Source organism: Oncorhynchus clarkii, chromosome 24 (assembly GCF_045791955.1).
Source record: "Oncorhynchus clarkii lewisi isolate Uvic-CL-2024 chromosome 24, UVic_Ocla_1.0, whole genome shotgun sequence".
Taxonomy (NCBI): Eukaryota; Metazoa; Chordata; class Actinopteri; order Salmoniformes; family Salmonidae; genus Oncorhynchus; species Oncorhynchus clarkii.
The window spans coordinates 3,045,990-3,068,925 of record NC_092170.1 but is presented as its reverse complement, the minus strand read 5'-3'; the positions used below and the strand labels follow the sequence as shown (position 1 = coordinate 3,068,925).

General features: G+C 40.8%; 1 protein-coding gene across 2 annotated transcripts; it reads right to left on the bottom strand.

The window, feature by feature from the left end:
* Positions 1–389: 389 nt before the first annotated feature.
* Positions 390–21,035, bottom strand: LOC139382550 (uncharacterized). 2 transcript variants are annotated; one of them, XM_071126656.1, is made up of 7 exons: positions 20,946–21,035; positions 20,485–20,659; positions 20,310–20,380; positions 17,500–17,555; positions 14,267–15,920; positions 5,437–5,650; positions 390–2,703 (listed from the first exon to the last, which is right to left on the bottom strand). In XM_071126656.1, the coding sequence occupies exons 2-7, from the start codon at positions 20,636–20,638 to the stop codon at positions 2,648–2,650; spliced, it is 2,205 nt and encodes a 734-aa protein (XP_070982757.1). In that variant the 5' UTR covers positions 20,639–20,659; positions 20,946–21,035; the 3' UTR covers positions 390–2,647. The 2 variants fall into 2 exon arrangements, with proteins under 2 accessions (XP_070982757.1, XP_070982758.1); XM_071126657.1 differs by lacking the exon at positions 20,946–21,035 and having other exon boundaries at positions 5,483–5,650; positions 20,485–20,638.
* Positions 21,036–22,936: the final 1,901 nt, after the last annotated feature.

Genomic DNA, 22,936 nt, shown 5'->3' with positions numbered 1-22,936 from the left:
GAAATTCAGATGACAGTTTCTAGACTACTTTCAGGGTGAGGAAACATCAAGTTGTAAAATCCTGAACTTTCCATTTAAAAATAGGGTTGATGCATTCTATGAAACACCATTCAATATTTGGTGATCGATCATGTTCTATAGTCAGTGTGATCCTGTTAATAATCATATTGATAGAGCTTGAAGACGCTGATTCATTCCATAATTCTAGTTCAATAACCTTGGATAGAGTACTTTGCAGGTTAAATGTTAATCACTGCTTCTACATATAAATTACTCATCTTTTTCAAACACCCATCACCATATCCATGAGTGGAAAAGGGTCAGGTTCAAGACTATTACTCATGAATTACATATGGTGCTCTGAACAGCTGAAAATAATGTCCTACACAAACATTTGATATGGATTTATTGATTCACAACTGTTATTCCTTTACAATGATTTCATTAAATCTGTTCATGAAGCATGATGATAATCAGGGGTTGGAACTGGTTCAGGGAACAAAACCGAAAATTGGAAAAATAACTACAGAATCAGAAACTGAACGAATGTGATCTATACTGTTCTGGAACAGAACCGTAATTAAAAGCATGGGAACTCTTTAGTAACGTTAGTTTACGTTCCAGGCATTTCCATCAGTCCCACAAATAATGCAACAAGGTGCCTATGCCCTTACTCTGTCACTCAGAAACATATTCCATTGTCTGCCCGACAGCTGAAAATCTTTGCCAGTCTGTGCATGTGTAGGCAACCGGCCCCTCTCCCTACGAAGCTTAGTTTACTGTAGCTTACTGTAGCCTACAAGCGTGATTCAGAACATTTTAATTAAGAAAAAAATAGATTCATTTTTTTAAATGCTAGTTACAGATGCTATAGTTATCACGTTTCACATTGGATTTATTAACTACAAAAAGGTAAGACGTGTTTTTAATTCTGGTGCCACTCTGCACACACAAGCTTGTTAGCTAGCTAGCTAGCTTTGGTCGAACTTTAAGCCAACTCTCGGAAGTTCAAAGACATTCAACGTTCCTCCATAGAAACCTATATTAAATTTGGGGACAGGTCAAAAAGCATTAAACATTTAATGGCAATTTAGCTAGCTAGCTTGCTGTTGCTAGCTAATTTGTACTTGGATTTAAAAATTAAGTTGTTATTTTACCTGAAATGCACAAGGTCTTCTACTCCGACAATTAATCCACAGATAAAATAGTAAACTGAGTTTGTTTCTAGTAATCTCTCTTCCTTCAGGCTTCTTCTTCTTCTTTGGACTTTATATGGGGGTTGGCAACCAACTTTAAGCTGCATTACCACTACTAACTGGACTGGAGTGTGGACCTCAGTTCACCTTTCAATCACACACGTGGGTATATGCTCCTAAAAACCAATGAGGAGATGGGAAAGGCGGGACTTGCAGCACGTCAAGTGTAACAAATAGAAAGTTATATTTTAGCAACTGGCTACGCAGATGCTCGTTGACGCTCTTGAGCAGTTGGTACAATGACTGAATTACATGTATGTGTACATTTATTATGCAACGCTTGCGCACGTGACACGAGTGGTGTGGTCAGCATGTAGGCCGCAGATAGTGCCCATGCAGTATTGGCTGTCTAGGCTAAAACAACTATAGCTTGCCTGCTCCATAGCAAGCTGCTCTATCCGCACTGATTGGTGAAGTAATTTAATGTCAAGATAATGTAATTTTATAAAAATGATTTCAGGGGTTTAAAAAGGAACAGAAATGAACGATATAAACTGGTACTTTTGGGGGGCAAGAACCAGTTCAGAACTTCATCTTGCAGGTCCAAACAGTAGAACAGAAAGAAAAAAAGAATGGTTCTGTTCAGAACGAAATTATTGAAATATAATTTAGGTTCCAACCCGATGGTAATACCATACACCTGATTTAGGTCAGCATTTTATATGAAACACAAATTCTGTACCCATAAACATACTGTAGGAGCAGATGATATGACTCCATTTCTCTAAGGATAAAACTGTACATGATTACTACTATCTGCAAATAAACTATAGTACATTGTACTGCATGCTTACTGCGTTGGAAGATCTGATTTGGAGAAAATGGTAATGCTGACCAATATGTGAAAGTGATTCCATTATTTATTATGGTGCACAACACTTATAGACTGAAAATCTAGATAACAATAAATGAATCATTAACTTAAATAATATGCCGTACAATAATCAATAAGGGTCTCTTCCTCCCTTTTAGCGATATTGTGAACGCCAAAAATAATTAAACAAGCACTTGAAACAATGCAGAAACAAGCATTCCAGCGGTTGAAGTGTATTCATAATGCATAATTGTACACAACCTTTATATTCAACTCAAATTAGCCCTGTTTAGCAAGGGAAAACACTTATTATCAGCTTCTTCTAGACTAGCACACTACCAGGAGTTTCACAAGTACATGCAGTGAGAGATGCAAATTTGGGTCAAAGACGACCCACACAAATTGGGGCTGGAAGCAGGAAAGTGTTAAAGAGTTCACAAATTAAATGATGCATCCCAAAATCTGGAATATACACTGCTATTTTGTGTTACATAGAAAGTTGCTCCTCCAGGAGAAAAAGGTTCAGCCACAGCCATGCTTCTTCTTCTTCTTCTTCTCTTCATCGAGGTCAGAGGCTTCACTGTTCCGGCACAGATGTGTCATCTCTCTCTACTCCGTCTGAGCCGCCTGATTCTAAAAACAGACGAAGAAGCAGATTTTAGCACTGCAGATGGAATGATAAATTCATGTTGCCATTACACGCTCACACTCCATAGTGATGTTGACCCCCAACCTCACGATGACACTCGCAAGATTGAGATTTCTCATGAAAGGTTGTGTTTTATTTTACCTTTATTTAACTAGGCAAGTCAGTTAAGAACAAATTCTTATTTTCAATGACGGCCTAGGAACAGTGGGTTAACTGCCTGTTCAGGGGCAGAACAACAGATTTGTACCTTGTCAGCTCGGGGATTTGAACTTGCAACCTTCCGGTTACTAGTCCAACGCTCCAACCACTAGGTTACCCTGCCGTGATAATAATGATAGTACTGAAAACATACTGTAACGACCTGATTGGTTTTATTCATCCTGGTGAAAAACTTCCTATATACCCTCCTTATGATGAATGCATTGTGAACATTTGGTGTAATAAATGAGTTTATAATGCATTATAAAGACTGCATTCATTGGAAGTGTTGCCAATAACCCAAGTGAAAAGCAGAGTCTTCTCCAGGAGGGGGAGATTTAGCGGGCTGATGCCTCTATGACAAGGAACATTAATTCTTGTGTGTCTCAGAGGTATAAGGCACCTGGTGTTAAAAATAACACTGCTATATAAAAATGCTTGGCAACCAAGAACTGGGTTGGCGAGGCTCAGAGAAGGCTTAAATTGGAAAGTCGTTTCTTGGTATTTCTCAAGGATGGGGATAAACCCGATTCAAGTACTGTAGAGGTGAAACAACCTGATCTGGAACATATTCTAAAAAGGGATGCACAATATATCGGTAAGCATATCGGAATCGGCTGATATTAGCTAAAAATGCCAACATCAGCATCGGCCCGATGTCTAGTTTAACGCTGATGTGCAAAACCGATGTCAAAGCTGACGTGCATACCTATATAACGATGACGCCACAAAAATATAGAGCTACACGTGCAACACAGCATTCCTAACCTAGCCCACAATGTCTGCTGTGTGGATTGAGCAGTCAACAAGTCGAGCGGTCATTTGAAAGAGTAATACCATTTCTTAACGCCAAGATAACGGAATGAATTGCCCTTGACAATCAGCTATTCTCTGTCGTGGATGATGTTGGCTTTCGCTGACTGGTCGAGCACTGGTACACATTACCAAGTTGGCGCTATTTTCAGATGTTGCCCTACCGGAGTTACACAGTATTGTTGAAACTCACATCCATCACGACAGACATTTGGACCAGCAATGCCAGCCCCATGAGCATTATGAGTCTGACAGCATAGTGGGTCGATGAGGATTGAGGAAAGCTGTATTGCATGCTCAAGAATGTGCTGACTCTCATACCGCTGCTGCCATTTTAATGGCATTTGAGAACATGTTTGAAACATGAACACTCCTATGTAAATGCATACATTTTTGGTCAATGTGTGCGTTTCAACTATTTAACTGTACTAGAATGCTTAAAAGGCCGTAAAAATGTTAAATATTGGTTATCGGTATCGGGTTATTTGGCATGGAAAATATTAGATATAGGCTAAAAATGTTATATAATTCTAACCACTGGCCCATTTTTTCACAAACTCAATACAAGAATGAACACCAACAAATATAACTGACAATAAAACACTGTATTTATTAAACAAAGGACAAACCAGTGAAGTGGTGCTGGTTGCCTGTTTGCATAATATGTGCTGTTGCTGTATGATAACAAACAAGTCAAATGCATTCTGTTTTTCGGATGGGTAACACACTAATGTTGTATGCTCTGCCCCTGGAATCAGAAATTGTGAAATAAGCTGCAATGTACACTTTCTGATTCCTGGAAGTATTCTCGAGGCTTCAGTCACCCACCAAAAAACTCACATTTCAGTAGCTGATATGTTTAAACACAAACTGACAAAAAATGTACTGGAGGTCAACTATGAAAATATTGTGACAAATCACTTTCAACATTTATTTGTGCAAACTGTACAGTTTTGCCCTAAATATATTTTCACTACAAAAGGTGTTGATTAGATAGTGTTCAAATATATTCTATCTCAGAACATCTAGATAAGATTTTCCATGGTTCTGGGCACCGACACCATCTCACACGTTTGAGTTGTGATCAACATTTCTCATTATAATGCATATATTTGACAATATAACTAATGGAGTATTCATTAATAATCACTTCATAAAGACATTAATTGTAGGTTTCAATCAGGCACTGCAGCCTTTATAGAGTAATTAAAGAACTGGATGGAGTGTGTCACATTACTCACACTGAAATAACTAATTAGGGGCCTATAACAGACCTAGTTAATAATGAATGGCTTTTAAATTGCTTTCAAGCTGTGTTTAAATGGTGTTCCTTCATACAACCCTTGCATTATGCATACAATGTATGCATTTGATGTTGAAAACAGATCAATAAATGCAGTTAATATTGTTATGGACACAAAAAGGTCATCCTGTTACTTGGTTAATAGTGTGCAAAGCTGGATGTACAAGATGTAGAGGATGTCAGGGACACAAGCATCAGATCCATAATTGGTTTGTCAGCCAATGTCCAAAGTGAAAGTTACTAGCTGATAATGGACAGCAATAATTTGTGCAGAACGGTTACTGATGACATAGGTCTACACCAGATTAGTCCTGAGGGGATATCAAGGCTAATACCAGTCTAAACCGGTTTTGGGTCTACGTGTGTGTCTGTTTGGGTGTCAGGGGACACTAGAGTCACTGACCTGTCCCCCCTTGGTTGCCGTTGAGGGCCTCACCACTGCTGCTCACCTCCTCATCCTCCTCCTCCCCCTCAGGCTTGTCAGCAGGCTTAATCTTCTTCCTGGTCATGTGACCACGGAAGCCAGCCTGGATCTTGGCAGCTGCCTTGTTGGCCTCTGGATCGTCCAGAGGTATGTCCATGATGTCCTCCTCCTCCTGGGGTTGGCTGCATTCTTCCTATAGGAGGGAAGTATATCTGAGAAATTAGGTGATTAGGAGGGGGCTTGGTTGAGGTAATGTCGCATGAGGAGGAGCCCCAGATTAACCTCTGCCTAGGGACCCAAAATGACTAAATCCACCTGAGAACAACACCAGTGGATATCAGCCTGTCTGTGGTTGTCAATGATAGTGAAATATCCTCATCAATTGCATCCTCAGGGTCCAAGGGCTTAAGAGTCTACAACAGAAGCTCCATCTTCCTGGAGTTTTTTTTCCTCACACCTATTGCCTGAACTTCTGCCATTGCTAAGCTGGAACAGGGTAACTGCTATGTAAACAATGTTTCCAAACTGCATAACCTGACACTCAACACCATGCACAGAAAATAAATATGTCTCTCTGTTCCTCTGTGATTCTCCATTTCAAAAGTTGACAGTCAGCCAGACTGTCCATCAAGAGTGAGAAGAACATAAAGGGAATTCAACATTAGATCTCTCAGACTCTCTCTCTCTGACACGCTCATGACACAAAGACAGCACCATGGTATACCATGTAGCTTATTACTGGCAGAATACAAAACGCTGGGTTGGTGAGTGGTGGATAGGTGGGTGAGGTAGAAATCTCCTTATTCACAAGTGGTTACAGAACAGTGACATAGTTGTCAGCAATCATCCAAACACGTCCGCTGCATCCCACCAGTTGCTCATCCCCTCTTAACAATTTGGTGCATAGGCGACACAAAGAAAGCCCACTGCACTGTATGGAGACGCATTTGAGTGTCCTCAGTGAAACCCCTTAGTGTGGGAGTGTGACCACCCACTATTACAGATAGCATTAAAGCTAGTATTCATTAGCTTAGCTTTAACGGTTGAGTAGGATTTTTATTTATTTATTTACTTAACCTTTATTTAACTAGGCTAGTCAGTTAAGAACACATTCTTATTTAAAATGACGGCCTGGCAAAAGGCCTCCTGCGGGGACGGGGGCTTGGGATTAAAAACAAAAAAATATAAATATAGGACAAAACACACATCACGACAAGAGAGACAACACAACACTACATAAAGAGAGACATAAGACAACAACATAGCAAGGAAGCAACACATGACAACACAGCATGGTAGCAACACAACATGGCATCAACATAATAGCAACACAACATGGTAGCAGCACAAAACATGGTACAAACATTATTGGGCACAGACAACAGCACAAAGGGCAAGAAGGTAGAGACAACAATACATCACGCAAAGCAGCCACAACTGTCAGTAAGAGTGTCCATGACTGAGTCTTTGAATGAAGAGATTGAGACAAAACTCAAAAGGATGCCAACATTCGCATATCTTACAGCAGCAGAATGACAGGAGTGTTTTTCATTCCGGCGTGAGGTTTTTCTAACTCTTCAAGGGGTTAATCTACAGTAGGCTCTAAATGTGTCATCTCAATAAGCTCAAGTGACTTGCAATCAATGAACAAAAATAAACATACTCATACTTTTAACAGCCTACTCATACTTTTAAACAACCTATACTCATTATGGCTATCAATATCATTCTACCATATATATTCATTAAGTATCAATTTAAAGCATTTCATCTAATCCATATGCAAATAATATAGGACCAATTTGGCAGAAAGTAGCTTTGTGAAGAAAGCTGAAGCAGGTGCAGTGGACACCTGGTAGATCAGCTGGAGTTTCCACGGCTGATAGTCGGCGTCTTAATAAAACAAGCAAGCCAAAAGACCATAACAAGGAAACAAATTATTTTCTGAGGGTTACTAAAATATAAAGCTCTGTCAACACATATATAAAAGCCTTTTAATAAATCCATTACCCAATTAGAATGATATAACAACTCTGAAATTATATTAAAAAGCTGTAACAAAGGAATAGTTGTGTATAGTTACTTGTAGATAGATATATGTTCAATGTCTTACAAAATACAATTAATTTCAAGCATGTACTCACAATGTGGCAGTCCATGATGAGCAATCTGAGAGATGACAGTCTTCGGATGAACTGACCTAAAATGCCTTTTGCCTGTACTCAGTGTTGACCGAGAAAGATTTATCTCGTGTATCCACTAGAGACGTCTCGTTCCCGCTAACAGACACTTTATGCTCACTAGTATACGCTTGCATAGAGTGTGTGTGAGAGAGGGTGGGAGAGAGAAAGAGAGAGTGTGATACGACCTCCTGCAAGCACACAAACCATGTGGTTTATCTTCCCAGTCTCATTAAGGTTGATAACCTGCTGTGCTCCCACAGATCTATTGTACCCATCACTTCAAAGACTTACCTGACCTAAGTACAGTATATGACAAAGTCATCAACTAAGGGCTCTCAGACATTGCAAAAATCTTTTAATTGATAATTGTAAGTTATGACACCCTGAAGTCCACTTTTATTAACACATTGTTTCTGGCCATTTGGCACATGCCACATAACGTATCACATACAGTACCAGTCAAAAGTTGACACACCTACTCATTCAAGAGTTTTTCTTTATTTTTACTATTTTGCACATTGTAGAATAATAGTGAAGACATCAACACTATGAAATAACAAATATAGAATTATGTAGTAACCAAAAAAGTGTTAAACAAATAAAAATATACTTTACAATTTAGATTCTTCAAAGTAGCCATCTTTGCCTTGATGACAGCATTGCACACTCTTGGCTTTCTCTCAACCAGCTTCACATGGAATGCTTTTCCAAAAGTCTTGAAGGAGTTCACACATATGCTGAGCACTTGTTGGCTGCTTTTCCTTCACTCCGAGTGTCACGCCCTGACTTTAGAGAGCTTTTTTTTCCTCTTTTTTGGGGGGGTGGATATTCTATGTTCTTTTTCTATGTTTTGTATTTCTTTGTTTTGGCAGGGTATGGTTCTCAATCAGGGACATCTGATTCTCATTGTCTCTGATTGGGAACCATACTTAGGTAACTTTTTCCCTCCATTGTGTTGTGGGTAGCTATTTTCTGTTTAGTGTTTTCTGCACCTGACAGGACTGTTTCGGTTTTGTTTATTCTCTTTGTTATTTTGTTCCAGTGTTCAGTTCAATAAAAGTCATGAACACTTACTACGCTGCGCTTTGGTCCGGTTCTTCCTCTTCAGACGACGACGACCGTTACAGAACTACCCACCACAAGCGGACCAAGCAGCGTGGTATGGAGGAGCAGAGGCTTCAGGACTCCTGGACATGGGAGGAGATATTGGACGGAAAGGGACCCTGGAGACAGGCTGGGGAATATCGCCGCCTGAAAAAGGAACTGGAGGCAGCTAAAGCTGAGAGGCGGCGATATGTGGCAGGTCAGTGAAGCAGGCACGAGAGGCAGCCCAGATTTTTTTGGGGGGAGGGCACACGGGAAGATTGGTGGAGTCAGGCGATAGACCTGAGCCAACTCCCCGTGCTAACCGGAAGCAGCGTGGTACTGGTCAGGCACCGTGTTATGCGGTAAAGCGCACGGTGTCTCCAGTGCGCGCTCATAGCCCGGGGCGCTATGCGCCAGCCCTCCGCAAGTGCCTTGCGAGAGTGGGCATCTAGCCAGGGCGGATTGTGGCAGCTCAGCACGCTTGGTCTCCGGTGCGCCGTTTCGGTCCAGGGTATCCTGCGCCGGCTCTGCGCACTGTGTCTCCGATGCGCTGGGAGGGTTCAGTTCGTCCTATGCCTGCGCTCAGCCCGTGCCGGGCTAAAGTGGGCATTGAGCCAAGTGGAGTGGTGCAAGTGGTAAGCACCAGATCTCCAGTGCTCCCCCACAGCCCGGTTCGACCTGTGCCTGCACTCTGGAGGGGCCGGGCTAAAGTGGGCATTCAGCCTGAAGGAGTGGTGCCAAGGCTGCGCACCAGAGCTCCAGTGCTCCCCCACAGCCCGGTTCATCCTGTGCCTCCTCTACGCACCAGGCCTCCTGTAGGTCTCCCCAGTGGGCCCTGTGGCCCCACGCACCAGGCTGTCTCTGCGTCTCCTCCCTCCAGCGACGCCCTCCAGTCCGGAGCCTTTAGAGTCGCCCTCCAGTCCGGAGCCTCCAGCGACGCCCTCCAGTCCGGAGCCTTCCGTGTCGCCCTCCAGTCCGGAGCCTCCAGAGTTGCCCTTCCAGTCTGGAGCCTCCAGTCCGGAGCCTCCAACAAGGTTGCCCAGTCCGGGGCCCACAACAAGGGTGCTCAGTCCGGGGCCCGCTACGAGGGTTCCCAGTCCGGGGCCCGCTGAGGGTCCCCAGTCTGGGGTCGGCGGTGAGGGTCCCCGCTCTAGAGGTGCCACCTAAGTGGGCCTGCACTTGCGACTGCACTTGAAGAAACTCAAAGTTCTTGAAATGTTCCAGATTGACTGACCTTCATGTCTTAAAGTAATGATGGACTGTTGTTTCTCTTTACTTATTTGAGCTGTTCTTGCCATAATATGGACTTGGTCTTTTACCAAATAAAGCTATCTTCTGTATACCACCCCTACCTTGTCACAACACAACTGATTGGCTCAAACATATTAAGAAGGAAAGAAATTCCACCAATTAACTTTTATCAAGGCACACCTGTTAATTGAAATGCATTCCAGGTGACTACCTCATGAAGCTGGTTGAGAGAATGCCAAGAGTGTGCAAAGCTGTCATCAAGGCAAAGGGTGGCTACTTTGAAGAATCTCAAACATAAAATATATTTTGATTTGTTTAACACTTTTTTGGTTACTACATGATTCCATATGCGTTATTTTATAGTTTTTATGTCTTCACTATAATTATACAATGTAGAACATAATAAAAAAAACATTTAAAACCTTGAATGAGTAGGTGTGTTCAAACTTTTGACTGGTACTGTACATACTTAATTCACGTAACCTTCAAGTAAAGTGTAACTGGAAAACCCAAGAGAAACCGCGCACACAATGTACAGACATGATCATGTAGTACTGGTTTCTAAATTATTGCTCAGTTGTACACAATTAGAGAGAAGTAAAAACTTTTCTATCGTTCAGATCCCAGCTGCCACCAGCGCGCGCCCCCGCTCATTGCCCCTGAGACAGAAAGGAGAGGGAGAAACAGCAAACACATCCATTTGTCTGTGTCCCTGTCTGACATGACTGCCTCCCCTGTTTCATCCCATTATGTCAATATATTACCTTTCAAAAACCCACCTGGTAATGCTTCGTTTCAGCTTCGAGATAAGAAAATATCTTGTTCTTATCAACAGATGTATGTTAGAAATTAATCCTTCATTGTCACCTTGTTCATCTATCAAAACCCACTTAAGAATGAGTACATTACAAAGTGACGAAACTACACATTGCCTACGGATAGAGATCGGTCATAATGTGCCTGGGAATAAAGAAGAGCACAAAGGTGGACAAAATCACTGGACAAGACATTTGGTATAGGTCAGAGAAGATGGCCTACATGTAAAGGTGAGAAAGAGAGATGTATATGCTGCAGATAAATTAGTATTGTCTAACAAACTATCTGTTTGTAGTTCATCATGTGCATCGCCATCTTCCAGACTTTCCCTGATAAGACCCAGAGGGGAAAGGGATGGTGCAAGTTTCCATGGTAACATCCCTCTAAATCCTACTCTCCCTACCGCCCAGCCTAAGACCACATCGGCCCAAATATATCAAATGGGTTATTGGTGACAACCCACTGGGCACATATTGGTTGAATCAACGTTGTTTCCATGGCATTTCAATGAAATTACGTTGAAACAAAGTGGAATAGACGTTGAATTGACATCTGTGCCCAGTGGGAATAGGCCAAATCATGCAATTCTCATTAGCTCAGAAATCTTGTTTAGGGCTCATTGATTGTTTAGTCAGGAATTACCAAGAACAAACAGAACTTGGCACTGAAAATGTGGATCAAATATATTAGACTATGCACAAACGCACGCACTAGGTTTGGACGATGTCAAACCACCATTGGGCTACAGTAAGAAATCGCATGCTACAACTGGACGAATCATTTCGAAAGATATGCCTAATGTTGTTGAAAGCCTAGGCAGAGGCTAAGTGCAGGGAAATATTTTGTAATATTCCTTTCTGGTGTAACTTCAGCATGGAACAGGTTCGTGTGTGTCTGTCTGTGTGGCGCGCACATGACGGAGCAAAGTGACAGCTGCAACTGATGGGGAACAGGCTGTCTTGTCCTGAGAATAGTCTATGCCTAGGCTTATAGACTTCAATATTCATTATTGTTCATTCTGAAAGTGGCAACTTTAGGACAACACCTTCTTAGGCTATTATAATATTTGGGAAATAAGCTACTGTTCATAACTTTAACTAGTCTTAAAGGATTTTTCCACCCCCCCCACACAGATTATGTCATCCTTAATAAGCTTAAACTTGATTCAACTTTTCTATAGGCTATTGATATTGTTTGTTCTCTCTCATTATTAGTCACCTGGCTACCTTACATTTAAAGGCTATTCAAACAAACGTATGAGATGGGACTCCGTTACATTAATTCATTGCTTGATCGGAAGAAAGCCATGCATGCATAAAATTATGAAAGCGTAGCCTAGCCCAAAATCATATTCATAGCCTATCGAATGGAAAGAGAAGGGAATATAGCCTGTTTTTTTAAAACAGCTAGACACAAGATAGTTAAGGAGCGTCCGTTATCTAAGGATATTAAGGAGCGTCCGTTGTCCGGGATATACACAGAGTGTAAAAAAAACATTAGGAACACCTGCTCTTTCCCATGAAATCAGCCTGGTCTTCTAGACTAGACGTTAGATAGTACATGTAAATCAGGGACACTCAAATTAGTATATGTTACATTTGGTATGGTTACATAAGACAGATGGTTACTTAATTAAGGCAAATACAAAAGTAGGGTGGTTGGTCAGGGTGGATGGTATAACGCAAACGTCAAGCAACCCAAAGGTTGTAAGTTCGAATATCACCACAGACGACGTTAGCATTTTAGCTAATTACATTTTCAACTACTTATTACTTTTTAGCCACTTTGCAACTACTTAGCTAACCCTTCCCCGATCCTTAACTCTTTAACCTAACTCCTAAACTTAACCCTAACCCCTAGCCGAGATAACATTAGCCAGCTAGCTAACTAGTGATTAGAGCGTTCGGCCAGTAACCGAAAGGTTGCTGGATCGAATCCCTGAGCTGACAAGGTAAAAATAATTAGTTCTGCCCCTGAGCAAGGCAGTTAACCCACTGTTCCCCGGGCGTCGAGGATGTGGATGTTGATTATGGCAGCCCCCCGGACCACCCTGATTCAGAGGAGTTGGGTTAAATGCGGAAGACACATTTCAGTTGAATGCATTCAGTTTCCCTTTAACGTTAGCCACCAAGCTAGAATTCAAAACATATCAAATGTTTTGCAAATTCGTAACATATAATACGAATTGTAATTCGTAACATATCATACGAAATGGGTGATGGACATCCACAAATTAATACATACCATATCAACCTAAATGGAGTTTCTCAGATTTAAGTACAGATTAAAACTAAATGCTGAGACCAGGTTGAAGACATAGACCTACCACGTGAATCCAGGTGAAAGCTATGATCCCTTATAGATGTCACTGTTCATTCCACTTCAATCAGTGTAGATGAAGGGGAGCAGACAGGAAAAATAAGGATTTTTAAGCCTTGAGACAATTGAGACATGGATTGTTTATGTGTGCCGTTCAAAGGGGTGAATGGGCAAGACAAAAGACGGGGTATGGTAGTAGGTGCCAGACGCACCGGTTTGAGTGTGTCAAGAACTACAACACTGCTGGGTTTTTCACAGTTTCCTATGTGTATCAAGAATGGTCCACCACCCAAAGGACATCCAGTCAACTTGACACAACCGAGGGAAGCGTTGGAGTCAACATGGGCCAGCATCCCTGTGAAACGTTGTAGAGTCCATTCCCCGACAAATTGAGCCTGTTCTGAGGGCAAAACGGGGAGCAACTCAATATTAGGAAAGTGTTACTAATGTTTGTAGACTCAGTTTATATGTAATCATTGTTGATAGACAATACTGTCAGTATAACGCCCAACCATAATACGCAGATTTGTGTCTGAAAAAATTGCTACTTGAAATATGTCAGCTTAAGACGGATGGTAGATAATGTACCTCAGGATGACATTCCAAGTCCCTACACGTCATCATGAGGAAGCTGAACTATTTTGGGGACATTTTCAATCACCTCTCTCTGGAGACCCAGGGTGGAGAGGTACAGAGCGATGTTGTTGATCAGAGATATCCTTGAAGGGTTTACTTTTAATACAGGCTACTTGGGACAGGAATGGGAGCAAAGGACACATTTCTTTAGAGTTCATCTCTGAACCAGGTGAATAGTCTGCATAAGTTGCAGCCACTAGCATACTGCCTATACTCTGTTAGGGAAGATGTTTACATTAAAAATGTGGTTAAACTGTATGCCAAACTTATACGTACACTGTATAACCAAAGTGCTATATTTTACAATAATACAATTCCTGCTTGCTACATGGATTTGCCCAACGACAATCAGATGTAGTTGACACACAGCTTTTCTAGCCGTTATGACCTCTGCAAACTGACCTGTGTCACTATATAAAACCTGCAGTGGATAAATTAAATACTTGCGTGATAGTTGGTAAATGACTGTAATGTACATAAATGTTTCTGAAAAAATCATAAAAAACATTGAACTTTACCTTGTCATAAGTCTTGTCCACGCTGTCCTTTATTTCTCCCTCTGGCATGTGCTCTGGGTTGTCATCAGTTTGGTCTGTGTCCTGAGATGGGGTCATTGTGTCTTCTTTTCCAAGTCCTTTTAGTTCCGTTTCCATGTGCTCCACCGCGTCTATATCCTCCTGTTGCTCAGCTGTGTCCCCTGTCTCTTTCTCAGCATCCTCTTGCTGCAGCTCTGCAGGTCTAACCTCGTTCGAAGGACCTTGTTGATATGCGTGTGAAATGTATTTCCCCCCCATATCTGTGTCATCATCATTGATGTAAGGATTATCATTCTCTTGCTTATTTTCCATCTTAGTAGAATCCTCCGGAGAGATGTCTTCACCCATTTCCTTCTTACTTAGATCTTTGTTCTCATGATCAGGTTCATCCTCTTGTTTCTGCTCTATTTGAGAGGCCTGCTGATTAGGAATGCGGACGTTCACCTTACTCAGTTTCTCCCCATCTTCGTCACTTGAATCAGATTTGTAATCTTGTTCCACTTCTATATCAGAAGCCTCATGCTCCATTGCCTTTATCTGAGCTTCAGCCTCAGCAGTAACTGCCTCCGCTTCCCCTTCAATGTTAGTGTTTGGTTCAACAGAGTCTTGAGTATCATGTCCAACAAGGCCCGTTTCTTCCTCAGCATCCTCCGACACAACATCTGGTCGTTCTGCCTCAGTTTGTGAAGCCTCGACCGAACCTTCCTCCTCTGGCTGCTGTTCATACATTTTGACCATAAGGGTTTTAGGTACCTCCTCAGTGCTGATCTGAACAATACTTTCCTCCTTTTGTTTTTCATCATCACCTAAAACACTTTCATTATCTGACAAGATTCTGGAGGCATCATCAATGGAGGATGCAACTTCATGCGTTTGCCCAGTATATGTTGTGGAAACAATTATATTTTCTATTCCTTCCTCTTCTGGAACACCCCCTGAATTGTCAGTTGTTTCCTGTAGAATAGGTTCAGGGGATTCAGTTTGGGGTGGTGATAATCGTCCACTGATTTCAACCATGAGTGATATTGAACTCTCCTGAGTATCAGCAAGATCTTGATCTTTGAAGCCTTCACTGAAGCCATCCTCTGCAGTGGCTTGTTCCTCTCTCTCTTTTGTCCCTCTTAGTTCTTCAGCACATACATCTATATTGAACAGTCCAGTGAATGAGACTTCCTGAGTAAGTTCAAATTCACTACTGCGGTTCATTTCGTATGAGCTTCCAAGAATGGCATCATCACCAGTGCTGATTTCCTGAGAAGTGAGTTCTTCTCCCTCTTCAGTCTTCCTCAGTTCTTCAGCACATACATCCACATTTGAAAGCCCACCGAGTGAGATTTCCTCACTGGGCTCAAATTCAGAGAGGCATACCACTTTGTCAGCTCTTTCATTCATCTCTTTGCCTGTCATGTTAACATCCATATCTGTGAATTTATTATCGGATACCTCTGAGGGATATATTTGCATTGAAATCACATCTTTATCTGTGATATTAACCATTTCATCTTTTCCTCGACTTTCAGTTCCCTGCACATCTTCACAGACATCAAGGTTTGAGTTTGTGGGAGATGGAATCCCAACTGGCTCAATATTACCAGTTTCCTCTTCTGTTTGAGATTCAGTCAGCTCATCCTTTTTCCTGAGAATTAATAAATAATTATATAAATTATGGGTATTATAAAATAAGTATTAAAATGTACTGAATGTCAATGTTTTCTCTAATAATCTACCTTTCTGTCCTTATACATCCTGACTCCTTTGACAATGGTCTCCTCATCATCTTCTGACTCAAACTGGTTTCTTTCTGAGGTTGTGAACATTGTGGCTCCCTTACTCATTTCGTAGAATATCAAGGTGCTTGCCTGCTTCATAAAAACCCAGACCCTTTCCCATAGCTAACATATGTACCTCAACCTTTCTCAATTGCAGAAAATACTGTGGGGAGATGACCGTTCTTGGGAGTGATGATTTAATGTCAGTATTTTCCTTTCAGGAATTGAGAGGGCTATTTTAGGCCTATGATATTGAGGTTGTTCCACCAATTTAGTGCCTTTTGGAGAAGTGCAACTTGGTCCTTAATTTTTTTTTTTTTTTCACCAAAATATAAAATTCTGTCATAAAGAGCACATATTCAATGTCATAAATAATGTGTTTTCCCATCTCAAAAGGTTAAAGTACTATAGTAAGTGCAAAATAAAATAACATAGTTGACCGTAACAGGGTTGACGATCATCTTAAATATGCCATAAATCCCCTTGCGACAGGGGGAAAGAAACGTGTTGTGTGCAACAGGGAGTAGCAATTGAATGCAAGCTTTACAAAAACACTTTAACTGTTAAAACATTTCTTGCCTGTCGATCTGTGGGTAACGTGTTAGGCTCGACCTGCTCAGTTTAACCACAAAACAGCAGAAAATGTCCAAAAAGTGTAGAACCAGCTCACCTGTTTTTACACTATGATTATACTCATGTTTAATCTTTCTTTTGGAAAAAATATTTTAAAAGGAATGGTTTCACCATATTAAAATGAGAGTTCAGTTCACGTAACAGGGTTGACCTTAAAAGGACAGATGTAAATGAATCATTAATCACATTACGGTAAATAAATAATAATCTTCAGAAATGACTGTCAAAGCAAAACAATAACTAGGGATTTACAATTATGGTGAAAACTTTGGGGTTAAGTGGGTTAAACATTTTGGGGTTAAGTGGGTTAAAACCTCCTAGAAGTGACACAGGGTTGACAGAGTTTTCAAAAAGCGGAATTTAGGCACTTTAGCAAGGCTTTAGTCATATACAAAATTGGATTTATTGAATTCTCCATGTTATCTATATTAAAGGGAACTACATTGAATACTGTATCACAGGCTTTTAAAAATAAATATTGGTGCACAATTTCTACTTAAAATATCATGGGATGCAAAAGGCGCGCTTTTCCTTTCCTTATCTATATTTTTGTCTTTGTTAACCAAAAGCAACTTAGCAAATTCATCATGGAAAAAAAAATGTCACTATGGCAAATACCCTTATGTTAACTGGAATAATCATTCATAATGATCAATAAAACAACACTGCAACTGAGCCAAATGTATTTTCTCCACGAAAACGTTTTTGTTGGTCTCTCTTGTCCTTTTCTTTCAATGAAATATGTGGTGGAAAAAAGGTGTCTGATGCTGTCCCTCTCCTTGGGTGTAGATAATGTACTGAGATGAGACTCACTTAGAAATCTTCAGAGTTGCATCAACTGGACTGGTGTCGACTTGATTCGGTGAGTTCTGTTTTGAGCAGAATATAGAACATTTAGCATGATATACTGATAAGGCCCGCCAGTATCATATGTAGGTGTACTTGCGAGAAAAGCACAACTCTAGATTTCTTACATACTCATATTATTATTTGATGTATTTAGCCTGCTCAAGAGTTTAAACGACTGTCCCAAGTCAGGCTGCTTGAGAAAATATATTTGATAGCATTTACACCTTTTTGAACTATAACAATATTTAAATGAGCACCTAAATGAATTTCAATGAAAAAAATTAAAAAGGCCCATACACTAGAATCTAGACCTATCTCCTCCTACACATTTAAGCTATCAACACCAAACCAACGTTGTGACGTTCAGACTGGCCCAACTTAAATTGCTGGTCAAAGGATATTTGATACTATAACCATTTAAAATGTGCATACATTTAACATGGGTTTGAATGAGAACCATGTGAATACTGTGGTTTCTCTTCAAAATGATCCTGCTCCTTGGTTACCAACTTTAAAACGTTCAGGTAATCCTAACTTCAAATTCTCTAACATTAGCATAAATTAATTCACTAATAGTAACTCTTGAACTGTTCAAGCTAAAGACACCAATCCTAATTTCACATGTTCAAGGTTATCCTAACTTATATTTATTTAAAATCATTATCACTTTAACTATATACATTTGCATAATTAGCATGAAATAACTCAGAAACAGTAACTCTTGAACCGTTCAAGCTAAAGGAACCAAACCAATGTTTACATGTTCAGGCTATCCTATCCAATCAATCTATCAATTAAATCAAATTGGATTTGTCACATACGCAAATACAACAGGTGTATACCGTGAACTATTTACTTACAAGCCAACAATGCAGTTCAAGAAATAGAGTTAAGAAAATATTTAAGTTTTTTTTTATTTTTTTAAGTACCACAATAAAATAACAATACCGAGGCTATATACAGGAGGAAACGGTACCGACTCAACGTGCGGGGGTACACGTTAGGGTTAGTCGAGGTAATTTGTACATGTAGGTAGGGGTAAAGTGACTATGAATAGATAATAAACTGCGGTAGCAGAGAGAACAGTCTATGACTTCGGTGACTGGAGTCTTTGGCAATTTTTGGAGCCTTCCTCTGACACGGCTTAGTATAGAGGTCCTGTATGGCAGGAAGCTTGGCCCCAGTGATGTACTGGGCCATACGCACAACCTTCTGTAGCGCCTTATGGTCAGATGACGAGCAGTTGCTATACCAATCGCTGATGCAACCGTTCAGGATGCTAGCGATGGTGCAGCTGTATAACTCCTGAGGGGGAAAAGGTGTTGCCGTGCCCTCTTCACAACTGCTTTGGTGTGTTTTGGACCATGAAAGTTTGTTGGTACCCTTACCACCCGGGGGCGGCCCATCAGGGAGTCCAGGATCCAGTTGCGAAGGGAGGAATTTACAGTTGAAGTCGGAAGTTTACATACACCTCAGCCAAATACATTTAAACTCAGTTTTTCACAATTCTTGACATTTAATCTTAGTAAAAATTCCCTGTCTTAGGTCAGTTAGGATCACCACGTTATTTTAAGAATGTGAAATGTCAGAATAATAGTAGAGAGAATGATTTATTTCAGCTTTAATTTCTTTCATCACATTCCCAGTGGGAATACACTCAATTAGTATTTGGTAGCATTGCTTTTAAATTGTTTAACTTGGGTCAAACGTTTTGGGTAGACTTTCACAAGCTTCCCACAACAAGCTGGGTGAATTTTGGCCCATTCCTCCTGACAGAGCTGGTGTAACTGAGTCAGGTGTGTAGGCCTCCTTGCTCACACATGCTTTTTCAGTGCTGCCCACACATTTTCTATGGGATTGAGGTCAGGGCTTTGTGATGGCCACTCCAATACCTTGACTTGTCCCTAAGCCACTTTGCCACAACTTTGGAAATTTGCTTGGGGTCATTGTCCAGTTGGAAGACCCATTTGGGACCCAGGGACTCTGATGGCACAGCTGGCGCTGCAGTACAGCGCCCTTAACCACTGCGCCACCCGGGAGGCCTAGGATTCAATCTTAATCCTGTATTGACGCTTTGACTGTTTGATGGTTCGTCTGAGGGCATAGTGGGATTTCTTATAAGCTTCTGGATTAGTGTCCCGCTCCTTGAAAGCGGCAGCTCTAGCCTTTAGCTCGGTGCGGATGTTACCTGTAATCCATGGCTTCTGGTTGGGATATGTACATACGGTCACCGTGGGGATGACGTCGTCAATGCACTTATTGATGAAGCCAGTGACTGAGGTGGTATACTCCTCAATGCCATTGGATGAATTCCGGAACATATTCCAGTCTGTGATAGCAAAGTCCTACAGTCCTATAGCGCAGCATCCGCGTCATCTGACCACTTCTGTATTGAGCGAGTCACTGGTACTTCCTGCTTTAGTTTTTCCTTGTAAACAGGAATCAGGAGAATATATTTATGGTCAGATTTTCCAAATGCAGGGCGAGGGAGAGCTTTGTATGCGTCTCTGTGTGTGGAGTAATGGTGGTCTAGTGTTTTTTCCCCCTCTGGTTGCTTGTAGAAATTAGCATATTTTACCAATCAATCAATACATTTTTACATCTACTTACTTTTTCAATTTTAACCAGTCACTACCATTATTACTACTGTCACTACCACTACTATAACTTATTTCAAAACCACAAATACTTTAAAACAAGCACACCACATTTTCTTCAGGAAATGTACTTTTCCCGTTTGATATCTTCACTATTTATGAAGAAAGAAAGTTGACCTTGAATGCATGATTGTTGTAGAATCTGTCCTCAAGCCTGGCACACCACTCTGCGGGGTCCAAGCCACTGTCTAAAGAGAAAATGACAAGAGTCCAATAAATTAACATCAAAGTACAGTTTCATTCTGACTGCCCATTAATTATTGGAATAATGTATACAAAAGAATACAGCTACCTTCTCTCTCTTTGAGAAGAGCAGTGAAGTAAAGGGCAGCAAAGGTGGGGATGTCCTTGGGCTGGTCTCGCAGGACCTCTCGAGCCAAACCCTCCAAGATATTGCCAAACCCACGTGGAACCCGAAGGTGAGTGTTTGAAAAAGGCACAGACATCGTCCTTGGTCAAACACAGGTCTGCTAACGCGTTACAGTAATTTTGATAGATACATATTAACTGCAATATTGGCTTTTATGTTACTTTTAAAATGTATTTATTTTGACATCTTTATCCTGTTAAGTACTAACTAATGTTGTGAAATTAACGTTAGCCAGCTTGTTCGCTAACTACCGTTAGCTAGCTACGTTACCTAACTTTCTTAAATGTTTTAGTTGGCTAACTTTCAGCAGTGCAACATCGGATGTAATGCTAGCAGGAGGCTGCTGCATGGAGTAATAAAGGTAACATTGAACATTACATTACCTTTAGCTAATGTTTTTTTTGTTGTTGCCTCAAACAGCTTCGCAAAAACGTTTGTTTTGCATCAGCAACAGTTGACGCCGGAGTGTTGATAATTGTTGCTAGGCAACAAGGCTCAGTCTAACTACGGTGACGAAAGAGGTCCATACTGAGTGAGTGCGATAACAAATTACACGTGAAACCACGTCATGACATAAAAGTATGACTATTGGATGACAGTTCATTTCACTTTTTATACGGTTATAGATACAACTTGCTACAGTAAAAAAAAAAGCAAACAAAGCCAGGGAATATTAACATGAGTACAGTGATGGTCATGTCTCACTTGCTCTCTCTTGTTCACTCTTTTACCCTTTCTCCATCCCCACTGGTTAAGAGTAGGTGATAACAGCATACTCAGAGTTTTGCTCATCTTCCTTGAGACTTCTCGGGGCTGAACATGCAGTCTGTCAGCTGAGCTGGAGGCCTGCAGGTGGGATCTAGCTTCAGGGCCGGTGCTGGAGCCAGGGCCTGCCTCTTCTCTCCACCTCTGCAGGGGGGACATGAAACACACAGGATTCCATTTCAGGTGAGGTTTATATAAAGTCTAAACCTGTGACTCCGCTGACATATTACATTGAATATAGTGAATGTCAGTAGTATGGTCACATATGGTGGTGTTGATGTAAAATAATGTAGTGAGGTGTCGATGAATATATAATAATAGATAATATTTTATTTGTAGAGCACTTTCTATTTCACACAGAAATCACAAAGCAATTGTTTCCAATCCTCACCTCTCTATGGTCCCCCGGAGCCAGGTAGGAGATCTGTGTGAGCTCTGGTGTGCTGGCCCCTCGCATAGTAATCATGATGTCAGCGTAAGGAACCTCATGATCACTCTGGCAATCTAGCTCAAAACAGGAAATGCAATGTTTTGTACAGTAGATGTTGTTATTGCACACCCAGCTTAGCAACTGAAATAAATGGTACATTCCATTAGCTTACCAGCCGGAGTTATTCGCAGTGCCACCCTCTCACAATTGGTTGATTGAGCATGCACCTATAAGATATGAAGTAACCTATTAGAATTGCAATTCATAACATTGAGTGAACTGGTTGTGATAGCAATTTTCTCAAATTAAACAAATATTTACCTGATCCTTCTCTTGATGTTGTGCTGATAAAAGACCAATAAACAAATTCCACATATGGAGTCCGCATATTAATTGCCAATGAAAAGTGTGTTAAAATGCCGTAGGAAACATACCACATTGTATGAAGAAAAAAAAACATATCCTGTACAGATAACAGCAGGTTTTCCTAAAATACACAAGAAATCACATTAATGAAACATACTGTCGTTTTTGTTAATAACAACCTTGGAAAGTATTTTATAACATTTTTGACTCAGAAATTGGACCTTCACAATTGATTTTTCAACATCTATAAGCACCTTTGCAATATCGATTGCGGCTCATACATAAGGAGACAGCCACGGCTGCCAACACCGCAGCCACAATAACGGTCACTGTTGCCAACACCTTGACGCCTGTGAATTTCTCGTTATTGAAGACAGCACAAAGACAATATTATCATTAAAACACAATTTGCAACTCATCTGTCATTGCCTCAAACAGGGGGTTACTTTTGTTGTTTGCAATACATTTAAACATGTTTCACCTTTTCTTTTTAAAGAGTGGAATAGCAGCATTTTGTCTCACCGTGATCTATTATTGAGTCCTCATGGTTACCCAACGTTGTCATCGATTCATCTAAAACACAGAAAACGGTAGTCATCAGGATCAAATAAGCTAGTGAAATTTGTTGGGTTTAGATTATGTTGTGCCTATGTCATTAAACAGCCTCAGAGCAATTTAACTTAGACTATTACGAAAAATGAGACTTAGGTTGAGTCTCAAATGGCACCCTTATTCCTTATATAACTTATTTTGACCAGAGCCTTATAAAGTCTCAGTAAAATATTCTCCTATGAGACTTACCAGTAGTGTCCG